The sequence below is a fragment of the Pygocentrus nattereri genome, chromosome 30 (genome assembly GCF_015220715.1).
Source record: "Pygocentrus nattereri isolate fPygNat1 chromosome 30, fPygNat1.pri, whole genome shotgun sequence".
Lineage (NCBI taxonomy): Eukaryota > Metazoa > Chordata > Actinopteri > Characiformes > Serrasalmidae > Pygocentrus > Pygocentrus nattereri.
In genome coordinates, this window is record NC_051240.1 from 16,647,503 (window position 1) to 16,660,776 (window position 13,274).

The window sequence follows — 13,274 nt, forward strand, 5'->3', positions numbered from 1 at the left end:
GTCTGTCGCTCAGCTGGTCTGTATAGTCTGTCACTCAGCTGGTCTGTATAGTCTGTCGCTCAGCTGGTCTGTATAGTCTGTCGCTCAGCTGGTCTGTATAGTCTATAGCTCAGATTGTCTATATAGTCCATAGCTCAGATGGTCTGTATAGTCTATAGTTCAACTGGTCTGAGTAGTCTGTAGCTCAGATGGTCTGTATAGTCTGTCGCTCAGCTGGTCTGTATAGTCTGTCGCTCAGCTGGTCTGTATAGTCTATAGCTCAGCTGATCTGTATAGTCTATCGCTCAGCTGGTCTGTATAGTCTATAGCTCAGCTGGTCTGTATAGCTGTTTGTGTGAGCTGGACATTTTATTACCTTTAACACCTTTAATGATGGACCTTTTTCCCTTTATTGCTTATTTTTTGTGTAATTGTGAATTTGGTTAATTGGTTATAGTGGGAGTGGGGGGGGGGTTTAAGTCGCCCCTATTGTGAAGCTCTTTTCACTGGTTGCGATGACAGCCTGGATGTTTTCAGCTCTCACAGTTGAAGATGTTTTAAAAGTACCAGCATCATGATCCCAGTCCAGTCGCCAGGACTGGACACAGGGAGCTCAGCTGAACAGCTGCTGTAATATGATCAAATGCGACGATGAGAAGATGAACAGGTTTCTATGAAATCAGGCCCTGAGAGGGAAATGATGAAGCCAGTGGTGCTGCGGCTCGGGGTGGACTGAATATTGATGTAATGATTATTGATAGGTTACTAAATGCAGGACTCCCTGCTGCTGAAGCTGCGGACCTGGACATGACACGTGCACGCGCACACAGCGCGGAGTGATTTAGAGCAGCGGGGGTCTGACCCAGAAGAAGACAGGGGTCTTCTTTTACGGTCCTCGTGGTTTTTCTTGCACTTTGGATTGTCAGACCCGCTTTGCTGTAAAGCTTTAAACTATCTTGCATATATATAATATATAAGCTTAAAGCTGTTATATACACACACACACATATATATAGTGTGTGTGTGTAATAAGTAAAATTAAAGGGGGTGTTTTAGGCTGCATAGAGTCTAAATTCAAGCAAGCTGAATAAATAAAACTAAAACCGAGTAATGTCTGACAGAAAATTATTATTATTATTATTATTATTATTATTATTATTATTATTATTATTATTATTATTCTCATTGTTCTCATTATTGTTTATTACGTTTTTAAGGCTGTTATAATTCATAAGCATCCGGGATCTCGGCATCCTGAACAATGATTATGATCTACCACAGCGGAATGAAGTCTGTGTTAATCTGCGCCCCTGAACCGCTTCCAGCTGTGTCTGTCGATCTTGGTGGTCTTCCAATAATCAAGCGGACAAAACATTTCACAATTGCTTATAATCCACCTTTAATCCACACAATAATCTTAGACCAGTTAAACCAGCGACGTTTCTCACAATATCAAATAAATTAGCAGCGCCCCTTCAACTCAAACCAGGCGGAGGAACTCAAACCAATAAGGGGTCAATCAGAACAAGTACAGTCCGGTGGGGGGGTTGGGGAAGGGTGGGGGCAGACCGGGGCGAGGCTGGTTTGTCCATTCAGTGGCCAGAGAGGCCCCAAGTGCTCCTGCAGCTGAACTCCAGCTAAATGTACACGTCCGTTCGCGTTTTGGTCCGAGATGCGCTCCTCGAGTCCGAGTCTTTTTGGTCCAGTTTCGGCCTCAGATGTCCTGGTCAGTCTTACACGCGCGGGTTCTATAAAAAGGGCCTCGGGTCAGTGTGTAAGTCAAGGCCTGGCCTGCTCCAGCTGCTGGTGCTGGCTCCGGATGGCGAAGCGGCTCACGTGCACCGGTATGGGCACGACGATCTTGGGGTTGCGCGAGGGCTCGCCCGCCTTCGTGTTCACGTTGCCCGCCTTCACGCGCTTCCACTTGGCGCGCCGGTTCTGGAACCAGATCTTCACCTGCACCTCGCTGAGCTTGAGCGCGTGCGCGATCTGCGAGCGCTCGGTCAGCGACAGGTACTTCTTGCAGTGGAACTCCTTCTCCAGCTCGAGCAGCTGCTCGCTCGTGAACGCCGTCCGCCGCCGCCGGTTCTTGCCCGCGCCCGCCGAGCCTCCTCCGCTGCCGCCTCCGACTCCCCCGCCGCCCGCGCCTCCTCCTCGCACTCCGTCGTCGAGCGGCCCGCCCGCGTCGCCGTCGTCCTTGTGGCCCAGCGCGCAGCCCGCGCCGCCGTTCTCATCCGAGCTGTAGTCCAGGTCGCTGTCCATGGAGAAGCCGTCGTCCTTGCGGTGACACTCGTCATCCTTGGAGTCGTCCTTGGTGTGACCGCGCACTGTTGACCAGCAAAAAGATTGACCAGATCAGACCAACTCACCACGTTCACTGCCCGGTTTCATTCATAGTGTCTGACCCCTTTAGCCCCTCATTCTCAAGCGTGCGCTTTTATAAGGACAATAAAGACATTCCAGTAAAAACGCAGAAATAATCCGTTATTATTCGTTTTTTTTCGTTTTGCACAAAATATCAATCAGATTTTTAAAACGTTTGTGCTCATAATTTTAAGTCTGAATAATAAACATTTCTAAAAAAAAAAAAACACAAAAGGCTTCATTGTACGACATAAAATGACAAACGAATCAAATAAAACGTTAATTTTATTTACGTTTTTTTTCATTTAAACGTATTTAAATAATTTTTTTTTAAAGCAAAGACGACAAGATGTGAAGATTAAAATTCAAGCAAAAGCTGCTTGTGATGACAGAAAAACGCAGGATGTCAAAAATATTTATTCCAGTCCTTTAAAACCGGTCGTTTTCTAATCGCGCTGTTCGGCGTGTTTACAGTCTACAGACCCACCCGTGACTACAGGTGTCACTTCAGCCTCATCGTGTTTAAATACTCTCCAAAACACCAGCACGTGATCTGGTGAAATTGGTGCGAATGTAATACACATTTAGTTAAATGTGGTGAAACTTCTAAACGGCTTCACAGACTCGTTATCCCGTGTTAATTCAGCACCGGGGATGTTTTGCTGTGTACATAGTCCAGCATTCAGCCTCGGGCAGACTACAGCCCCACAGTCGCTCACACAACCTCTAAGCCTCTGACAGACATCCTGAGATCCTTCTCCACGCGTATCACGTGAAAACACGCATGGTTTATTGCTGTGTGTCCAGGTTTACTGTTTACTGTTTGCTGCAGTTCTGGGACGATAATCTGCCTGGACTTTTATTCTGGCGAGCTATTTAGAGAAGAGTCTGCTGTTCAGGGAAAAACGTGTCTAATTATTAATTATTTACTGTTTAATTTTCCAGAATTAATACCACCAACAACAAAGTTACTCAGCACAGCAGCTGACCAGTTGCTTATCATCAGCACCTTTTAGAGCAATTTGGAAAATGGTCACTAACTGACCAGCTGCACTCTCAGCTCTTAGGGTTCTATATAGAACCGAAAAAGGTTCTTAGAGTTCTCTCTGTTCTGTACAACCGTTGCTTTCACCGAGGAACGTCCGAGGAAGCCGTTTCAAGGTTTGAGACACATCCAGATAGAAACAGCAGGTAAATGACCACAGCCTTAAACTTAGTTCCTCTGGACTTAAATGGAAACTCCGCCACAATTTCTGCCCAAACGGCAGCGGAGTCGTTCAGAGTGGTTTGGGTGTGAAACGCTCTGTTCTAGAGAAGCTCAGTCAGCGTTGTTCACAGCGGCGGTGATAGGAACCAGACGTCCACCTCCTGCTTTAGATTTAGCTCTGGCCTCAGACACAACGCAATCCGTTCGTTTTAATCTAGTCGCGGCGGAGGGATACACAAGGCCTGTTCTAAGGCAAAATAGATCCCGAAAAAAATCTTGTTTTTTTTTCCCAGATTGACTATTATTAGGGATTATTATGAGGGAGAAGCGGCTTAGAAAACGGACTATTATTAGACCATTATCAACATCATATAGAAACCTGAATAGACGGACCGTGTGCGCGTGCAGACATCGTTACCCCTGTTTTCTGTCACCGCCACTGTGAGGAAATCTGAGTCGCTGCGTTTCTCTGGACCATCTGAACGACTTCGCTTACATCCCAAACACAGAGTTGCGCAGAAATGTGGAAAACAGCGGCGGAATTCCCCTTTAAGTGCTGCTGCTGCTGCGCTGTCTTGGTGAGGCTGGGTAGTCCGGGCCTATCGGGTGTTCATCATCCCGTAATAGTGGAGAGCATTTCATGCGATGTTTTCTTTATTTTCACGCGAAACTGTTTGCGTATTTACGCGTCTTTTTGTTGAGTTTGGAAGGAATGAGCTGTTAGGCATCAGGAGGAATAATGACAATAGAATAAACCGTCCCTGTTAGCTGATGCCCATCGTAGCCGAGTCCAGTCCACTGTGGGCACTTTTGCGCGTAATTACGCACGGCGCTGCGTTTGGAGAGCCACCAAAACATTGAGAAACACAGCTCTTTATCTCGGAGCGAGAGGCATCCAGGAACACGTTCAACAAATCGCACAAATAAACCTTGTGGAAAAGTATTCGCCCCCTCTTTAGTTCACACGTTCCACTAATGCGCCACTCTCAGGAATAAAGGTACTAAACTGGCACCAGGGTGGCCCCCTCAAGCCTCCATCTCAGTACCTTTAGTCAGGGATCATAACTGAACCATAATCCACTGAAATGATCTGTTCTAAGCTGGACTGACTCCACACACCCCGCCTCGCCTCCAGGCTTTTACTCTACTGCTCTGTTTTAAAGCATTCGGTTATGAAAAGGAAGAAATACCAACTTTTCACCTGGAGAAACTGATTTAAGCTCCACAATCAGACCTTAGAACCACTGCTGGAGCTTTGAGGGAACATTTACACTGTTTGTACCTTCATGAATGAAAAATGCGCCTCTATTTCTAACAAGTGTTGGGTTTGGTTTCCCGCGTCACAGATTCATGGACTTTTAAGCGCGGTGCTCTTCCTCCATCTCTCAGTTTAAACGGGCTAATTTACGGCTGCGGGTCGCCTGCAGGCTCTCGCTCAGGGCCTTGAAGATAAGTGAGCTTCATGGCACCGCGCTTCTCTCCTGCGGCTCGAGCATTTTGTCATCAGAAATTCAGAGGACATCCAATCAGCTCGACCCTCTAAATGAAATGTATGAAGGGACGTGAATTATTCCTGCGCTTCATGTGAGCCACAGCAGCTCCTGCGCAAAAAAGAGAAAATGATTCATTTACTCATTTTCGATTCATGGCTTTGGGCGGAAAAGCGCACTTGATGCTCTGGCGTTAGACGTGCTGTTGCGCCTTGTTGCTCTGTTTTATAAAACAGTGTGAAACGTTTGATTTTGGCTGCTGAAATAATGCAAAACACCGCGGTCACAAAAAAGCAGAGCAATAATGAAGCGCTCGGTTTCTCCCTGCCCTCATTATTTAACTTCACAAAGCGTTTCATACGCCAGGGCGGAGAACTGCGGCAGTTTATCGTCGATTTATTCGATGATAGTGTTGGGCTGATTCGAAGTACAATCATTTATTCGAATATATGTTAAAAATCATCTGTGAAAACAAACAAAACACTGTGTATTTTGGCTTCCACACGATAAGACAGACAGACAGACCCACAGACAGACGGAGCCTATGTGTGTATTTATGGATCTAAATACGTGCTCTACGAGACTGACCTGTGGCGCAGTGTCCGGCCTCGTCGTGAAAGGCCAGCGGCAGCAGCGCCGTGGCTTCCTTCCCCACGAAGCCCTTCCCGTCGTCCCCGTCGATGCGCGCCTCCTGCGCCTTGTCGAAGGCCGCGTGCAGCGCCTGCTGGCCGCCCCCGAACTTCCTGGCCGCGTCGTGGTGCTGCGGCGCGGCGGGGAATCCTCCCGGCAGTGTGGCCATGAGCGCCAGGCCCGAGCAGAAGGAGCCGGGCAGCGCGGGCAGCTGGTGCGGGGGGTGCGCCGTGGCGGGCAGAGGCGGCGGAGGGGCCACCGGCGGAGGCGGCGGGGGAGGCGGAGGCGGGGGCAGCACCACGGAGCGGTAGGGCACGAACATGGGGTACCCCGCGTACAGCAGCGGGCCGGGGCTGGGCGCCGGCGGCGCGCCGATCAGAGAGTCTATGCTGAAGGCGGCGGGACGCTGCATCATGACGAAGGATGAAGGGCCGAAGGCCGCGCTCATAAGCTCGTGCGTGCGTGCGGAGTGACCGCGGGCCGGCTGCGCGCGCTCCTGTGTCCGGTGTGGCCGCCGAGAGCTCGGTACAATAATCCTGCGAGAAAAAAAGAACCGTCCGTCTCGAACCAACTCAAACCATCACGTCCGCCTGCGCGTTCCCGAGGCCCCGAGCAGCGGCGCGCGCAGCGCCGGCCACGCCGCGTCGAGGTGGTTTCAAGCAGGTCGACGATCGCGCTCGAACCGGCATGCCAGGGGCCAGCGCGCGTGCCGTCCGAGCAACTTTTAGCCTGACTCTCGTTTTCTCGCGTGCGCGCGCGCGCTCTCTCCTCACTGCTTCGCACTTGCTCAACTGGCCCGTTTGAATCGCGCTCCCTCCGTTTAAACGCGCGCGACCACGCGTCGGGAGCACGCCCACGGCGGCGCGAGCGTTTTTTATTGGTCGCGCGGAAAACGCGTTGCCGTGGAGATGCCTTGACGCGTTAAGGCGCGCGAGCACGTTTGATATACAGAGCATCGCTCAGTCTGACGCGCATATAAACAACAGAGTGAAGCTACAGGGCATCGTTTCATTAGTCCTGAACGCGCACCTTGTCCTTTGATCTCTAATAAACGCGGCGTCACTTTCCTCTCATACAGAATATCAGAAAACCTGCTTCCCATATGAAGATGATTATCATATGCAGAACGTCGCCTAATGTGTGTTTAATATTCGGAATATCACGTCATCTATTGGGGCTAATTAGACCCGTTTACGCCGCGTGTCTGATGGTGATCCCGCGTGCATTAAAACACCTTTAATCCTGTGAAACTGTCGCCACAGTGGCTTTTCTGTGTGTGTGAATCTGAATTTATGACCAGTTCAGTTCTGACCCGACGCCTGTAGCGATGTCCTGCGGGGTGACCACCAGCTGCAGTCACCCCGAGGGGGAACCACCGCCGCAGCCACACACCTCTGAACTTTGGAGTTAATTATGTAGACCTGCTGTTTATTATCGCGCAGTGTTTCCCAACACCTTAGCAGAACGTTTGGTGATAACGAGGCTTTTACCAAACACGACAGGCCAGCTTTTAAAAACGCGCTGGAAAGATTTCACAGAAACGGTGTTTTAGGAAGTGTTTATGGTTATAAATGTCGTATAAACAGTTTATAGACACACCATTTCAGAGCTTCCATCCCAGCGGAAGCGAAGGCTGGGTTTGAGATGTGTTGTGGTCGCCCTCCCCAGCACTATTTCATCTCCTGTCAACACTCACGCGCCCCTCAGTGAATCAGCTGGCCCCATTCATCTCCTACACACACACACACACACACACACACACACACACACACACACACACACACACACACACATATATATATGTGTGTGTGTGTGTGTGTGGGTGGATAATGGCACTGTAAGTCTACAGACTATATACTGTATATATCATAGACCTTTGAGGACCCTATAATTTAATTCATTCATATTGTTTATGGAAAATATTGCCTTCATTGACTTCCCCTTCAATTTATCTGAATATGTATCAGTGCAGCTGATTAAACAATCAAGTCAATGAAGGCAATTTCCAGAAGCTATCTGAATAAACTCAATAAAACTATTTGCATGTAATATGTGGGGTAAATAAGTCTAATGTATGTAATATACGTGCTAGCATGTATTTGTGTTGAGGTTTTGATGCTGTGATTAAACTCAGCATTAACTCTGACAGTGCAGACCGCTGTGGATTTATAATGTATTTGATATGTATTTGATCGTTTGCTCTGGCGAGATCATTAAATACCATGTAGGCCTTTTTTTGTGCATGCCTTAAATTATTCTTAATCTATGGGGACCTTCTCTGAGCCCACCCTAAAGCCATGACCTCTGCTCCGCGCCCCCCGTTCCAAATCAAGGACAACCCCCCCCAGCACCCCTCCTCTCCGCAGGGTCACAGGGACACAGTCTCATTAAAGGCAGGCTGAGCCGCAACTGCAATGCAGACATTAAATAGCAGTATTTTTCAATTAGCGCTGACAAATTCAATCAAAATTCCATAGATTAGGATGAAATGAGGCATGGGTCATTTACAAGGGGATTTAATTGCACAGCCATTAGACAAATAGTACAGCAGTCACTGTCTCATTATCAATCATGTGGAGGCATCAATAGAAAAGGGGAGAGAGTGGGAGTGGGGGGTGTAAGAGAGAGAGTGAGAGAGAGAGAGTGTGTGTGTGTGTGTGTGTGTGTGTGTGTGTGTATGCAGGGGGGGGTTACTCACTCTTTAATGTGCTGCTGTAGAACCAGCTCTGGAGAACAGCTAATAAATACCCTCTTTTGTACTTATAAATTATCCAGTTTAATTAACAACATGGATTATGATTGGAATATGATTTAATTAAACCTTTCCTGCATGGTGGGGTGCGGGACCATCCATTATGTGGAAGGAAAGGGGAGCGTTATCCGCAGGCTAAATTAAGCAAGGCCCCAGAGACACACACACGCTGACTGGCCCTAGGAACCTTCAGCGTGGGGGGGGGCAGTAACGTGCAACAGCGGCCTGAGCAGTTGAGGAATTTCAGTGTTTCGGATTAAATATCTGTCTATCTAAAATATTTCAGCAACAGAACCCCAAAGGGAGGGTGCGGTCAGGAGTAACAGCAGGTAATACTGTCTATTCATAGCTTTGGATTACTTCATTAAGAAGATGTGGCTGCATGTGGATGGAGACCAAAAGCAAAACAGATCAGAATGACCGAAAAAACATGAAAAGATAGGTGGACAATTTAGATGCTACGGAGCTCCAGAGAGACCATGAGACAGTTATAAATTTATGGATTGTTATTTTGAGATAACGATTTAAGCATCTTGTTATCTCGAGATAACAAAAGATGCTATCTTGAGGTAACGAGTTATTCATCTTGATATCTCAACACAACAAAATTGATATCTTGAAAAAGCGAGTTACTTGTTATCTCGACATAACAGCATTGCCATCTTGAGATAAAGAGTTATTTATCTTGTTATCTCAACATAAAATTGTTATCCTGAAATAATGAGTTACTTGTTATCTCAAGAAAACAAATTATTATTTTGAAATAACGAGTTGCTTATCTTGTTATCTTGAAATAACAAAAGCTGTTATCTTGAGATAATGAGTTACTTATCTTGTTACCTCAACAATAACAAAATTCTTATCTTGAAATAATGAGTTACTTATCCTGTTATCTCATGATAACAACACTGCTATATGGAAATAATGAGTTATTTATCTTGTTATCTCAACATAACAAAATTGCTATCTTGAAATAACAAGTTACTTGTTATCTGAAGATAACAAAATTATTATCTTGAAATAACAAGTTATTTATCTCAAAATAACAAAAGTTGTTATCTTGAGATAACAAGTCACTTGTTATCTCAACAATAACAAAATTCTTATCTTGAAATAATGAGTTACTTATCCTCTTATCTCAAGATAACACTGCTATCTGGAAATAATGAGTTATTTATTGCATTATCTCAACATAACAAAATTATTATCGTTACATAACAAGTTACTTATCTCGAAATAACAAAAGTTGTTATCTTGAGATAACAAGTTACTTATCTTGTCATCTCAAGATAACAATCCAGAAAATTCCAGCGACAGCTCTTGGGCTCTCTGGACTTCTGTAACATGCGGTCTCCAATCCGTGGCTAACAGAAGCTTTTAAACAGCTGAAGTAGCTTCTTATTCACCACCTTAAATGGTGCAGCAGTTACGCTGAGGTGCCTTAAATAGTGAATGAATTATGAAAGCTGGCGAATAGGAAGCCAAGCTTACCTCAATAACCGCATCCTTAATAAACAAATACCACAAACCTTCACTTGGAAATGTTGAGCAGCTAACGAGCAGCAGAGCAGGGAGGCTGCTGAACATGAGCGCCCTCTAGTGTTTGACGAACCTCAAACACATTTCTGAGGCAAATCTCCTCATTAGGAATTCTCGTATTTAACTCTTTTCAGCCAGATCAGACTTTGTGTTTGGAACGAATCGTTGGATAAAGTAGCTCAATGCGCGGGACGTTAGCTACTGTATATCACTCTGCGACACATACGTGGCTTCCACTGAAATGCCCCTGCATTTGGAAGCGGTTTACTCAGTGGGCAAACCAATTAAAAGGCCTTTATTGCTGCTGGACGCAGCTTTGCTGGGGAAATGGATTTGGAAACGTTGCCTGCAGCATTTGACCATTCAACATTATTTAGTTACTGTGTCTCAGGCTCAACCTTTTCATCAAGACCCAAATGTCAGCCATAATTTATTCGGCACAGTTCGCCTCTCCCAATGAAAACATGACTCGCCGTCCGCCCCCCCACCTCCCAGCACCCAGCCCCCCTCAGACGGATTAGGAAAGGCCACAGGCTCGACCACTATTTTTCCCGCAGTATATACATTTAATTTGTTCTGCAGTTGTTTCCAAGACAAACGGCTATTAAAAAAGCACCTGACCTTCGATTTTGGATCATTTGATCTAAATGAAATTGATTGATTAACCTTTAAACGGTCTCGTGCTGATGTGAGATCAAACCTGTGGGGTGAGTTTGTCCCCTCCTGAGGTGAAGGAATAAGCGCACAGCTATTAATCCACTTCTCCAGTGGAGTGGCGCTCAGCGCTGCCCACAGCGTCTACAGTTGTGCTTTTAGAAGTAGAGGAAACACCGTACCTCCTGACCGAAGCCTGTTTATGAACACAGCACAGATAACGCACAACATGCAGAACAAAACCTTGTATCTCCACTTTTGTTGTTTTTCAGTTTTCATCACAATTTGAAAAAGCTTGCTGCTCTTTACATTGTGTGTGAATTTCATGATGAATGGACCAAAAGAAACGGCCCAAACTGACTTGGAAAGACGTCTGGTTCCATTGACTCACATTAAAAGTACAGTCTGTTTTTTCCTTCTCCTGTAAAATCACCGTGCTGGAGATACGAGGTTTTCTTCCCACAACAGCCACATATTATTGTTTATGCTGGAAAGCTGTCACACATTAAACATTAGTCACACACACTCACTGGTCAGCTCCACTTGTATAAATGCACTTTGGAGTTATATAATTACCCTCTGCAGTCCATCTGTCTCTGCATGCTGTATTAACCCCCCTTTGACCTGTTCTTGACCACCACAGAGTGGGTATTATTTGAGTAGTGGATCAATCTCAGCACTGCAGTGACACTCGCATGGTAGTCAATCAACACCTCAGTGTCACAGCTGGACTGAGAATAGTCTGCCAAAAAGTCCTGTAGACATAAACTGACCACTGATGAAGGACTAGAGGATGACCAACACAAACTGTGCAGCAACAGATGTCAGGACCCCCATGGACCCTCACAGAGCAGGTACTATTTGGGTGGTGGGTCATTCTCAGCACTGCAGTAACAGTGATATGGTGGTGGTGTGTTAGAGTGTGTTGTGCTGGTCTTAGTGGATCAGACACAGCAGTGCTGCTGGAGTTTTTAAGCACCTCAGTGTCACGGCTGGACTGGGAATAGTCCACTAAGCAAAAATATCAAGCCAACGGCGTCCTGTGACCACTGAAGAAGGACTAGAGGATGACCAACACAAACTGTGCAGCAGCAGATGAGCTGTCGTCTCTGACTTTACATCTACAGGGTGGACCGACAAGGTAGGAGTGTCTAATAGAGTGGACAGTGAGTGGACACAGTGTTAAAAAACTCCAGCAGCACTGCTGTGTCTGATCCACTCGTACCAGCACAACACACACTAACACACCACCACCTCGTCAGTGTCACTGCAGTGCTGAGAATGACCCACCACCCAAATAGTACCTGCTCTGTGAGGGTCCATGGGGGTCCTGATGGACTACAGTCTGTAACTGTAGAACTACAAAGTGCAGCTATACAGTAAGTGGAGCTGATAAACTGGACAATGAGTGGAGAAACAAGGAGGTGGTCATGATGTTATGTGATGCCTCGTCCATCAGACAGTTTAAAGTTTTTAACCAAACGGACTGATTATGTTTATATTTATTGTATTTACTTGTTTATTTATTTGAGAAGCGCATAGAGAATGAACCAACCTTCCTCTCCAAAAGGTGCAGTTGAGTCCAGAGCATGGAGCATATGCTCTAACGCTGCCCAACCCTTCCCACTTGATTAGGCCAATTGCCTCTGTGAGGCGGATATTTGTGCGGCAGGGCACGTTTTCATCGAAACAGGCGCAGTAAGTCTGTAATCATCGCTGCTCTCCGTTTGCAACGCGCCGCACATTAAAACGGCTCTCCCCGCGACACGACTGCGCGCCACGGGCCAATTCATCTCGCTTTATTAAAGCGAGGAAATGAGGTGAAGCATCAGTGGTTTCTCGCCCGCGGGGCACGTTCAGCACAGCTGAACAACAGGGGCAAGACGCAGCCACGGCGCCGGCTCGCGCACAGCGCAGCGCTGTTCGCGCACAAGCCGAGCTCCCACAAACCAGCACCACTCCGGCTCCGCGGAGGAGGCCAGGGTCGCTGTCACTCCGCCAAAGGCGCCTCTCACACGCGCTTCAAAGAAATCCATACAATAACAGTGCGACATTAAAGCGCCACATCACCCCACCTCACTGCCAGGCAGGCCGAGGACTTCGACTAGGCCTTAAAGGGCAACTCCACCCATTTTTTCCACATTGAAATATGCATAAATATATAATGGTCGAGATGTAAAGTCATTCGCAGTGGATGTGACGTTGTCCACTTCTAAAGAAACGTATAGACTCTGATGTCTATACAGCGGTGTGGATGGGAACCAGGGGTCACAGTGTCTACATCACAAATGTAGCCGTTTTATTTGCACTCCAGAAGCACCAGTGAGTCTACATGTGCCTTCTGAGTTTTAAAGCCAATTTAGTGTTAATAATGCTAAAAATAATAGGGATAAATGTGGGTGGGTAGCGCTGTCGCCTCGGAGCAAGTAGGGCCTGGGTTCGATTCCCCGGCTGGGTGACCAGGGTCCTTTCTGTGTGGAGGCTGCATGTTCTCCCTGTGTCTGCGTGGGGTTCACCGGTTTCTTCCCACAGCCCAAAGATATGCAGTCTGGACATGCTAAATTGCCCCTAGGTGTGAGTGGATGTGCATGTCTATCTGTCTGCCCTGTGATGGACTGGCGACCGAGGCTCCAGCACCCCCCACGACCCAGAAGGAGGA

The 13,274-nt window shown here is 46.9% G+C and overlaps 1 protein-coding gene across 1 annotated transcript; it reads right to left on the bottom strand.

Moving 5' to 3' along the window:
• Window positions 1-1,353: 1,353 nt before the first annotated feature.
• On the bottom strand, window positions 1,354-6,456 carry gbx2 (gastrulation brain homeobox 2). The gene is made up of 2 exons (XM_017714963.2): window positions 5,629-6,456; window positions 1,354-2,306 (listed from the first exon to the last, which is right to left on the bottom strand). Exons 1-2 carry the CDS (start codon window positions 6,116-6,118, stop codon window positions 1,759-1,761), a joined length of 1,038 nt encoding a protein of 345 aa, XP_017570452.1. The 5' UTR covers window positions 6,119-6,456; the 3' UTR covers window positions 1,354-1,758.
• Between the last annotated feature and the right edge of the window lie 6,818 nt (window positions 6,457-13,274).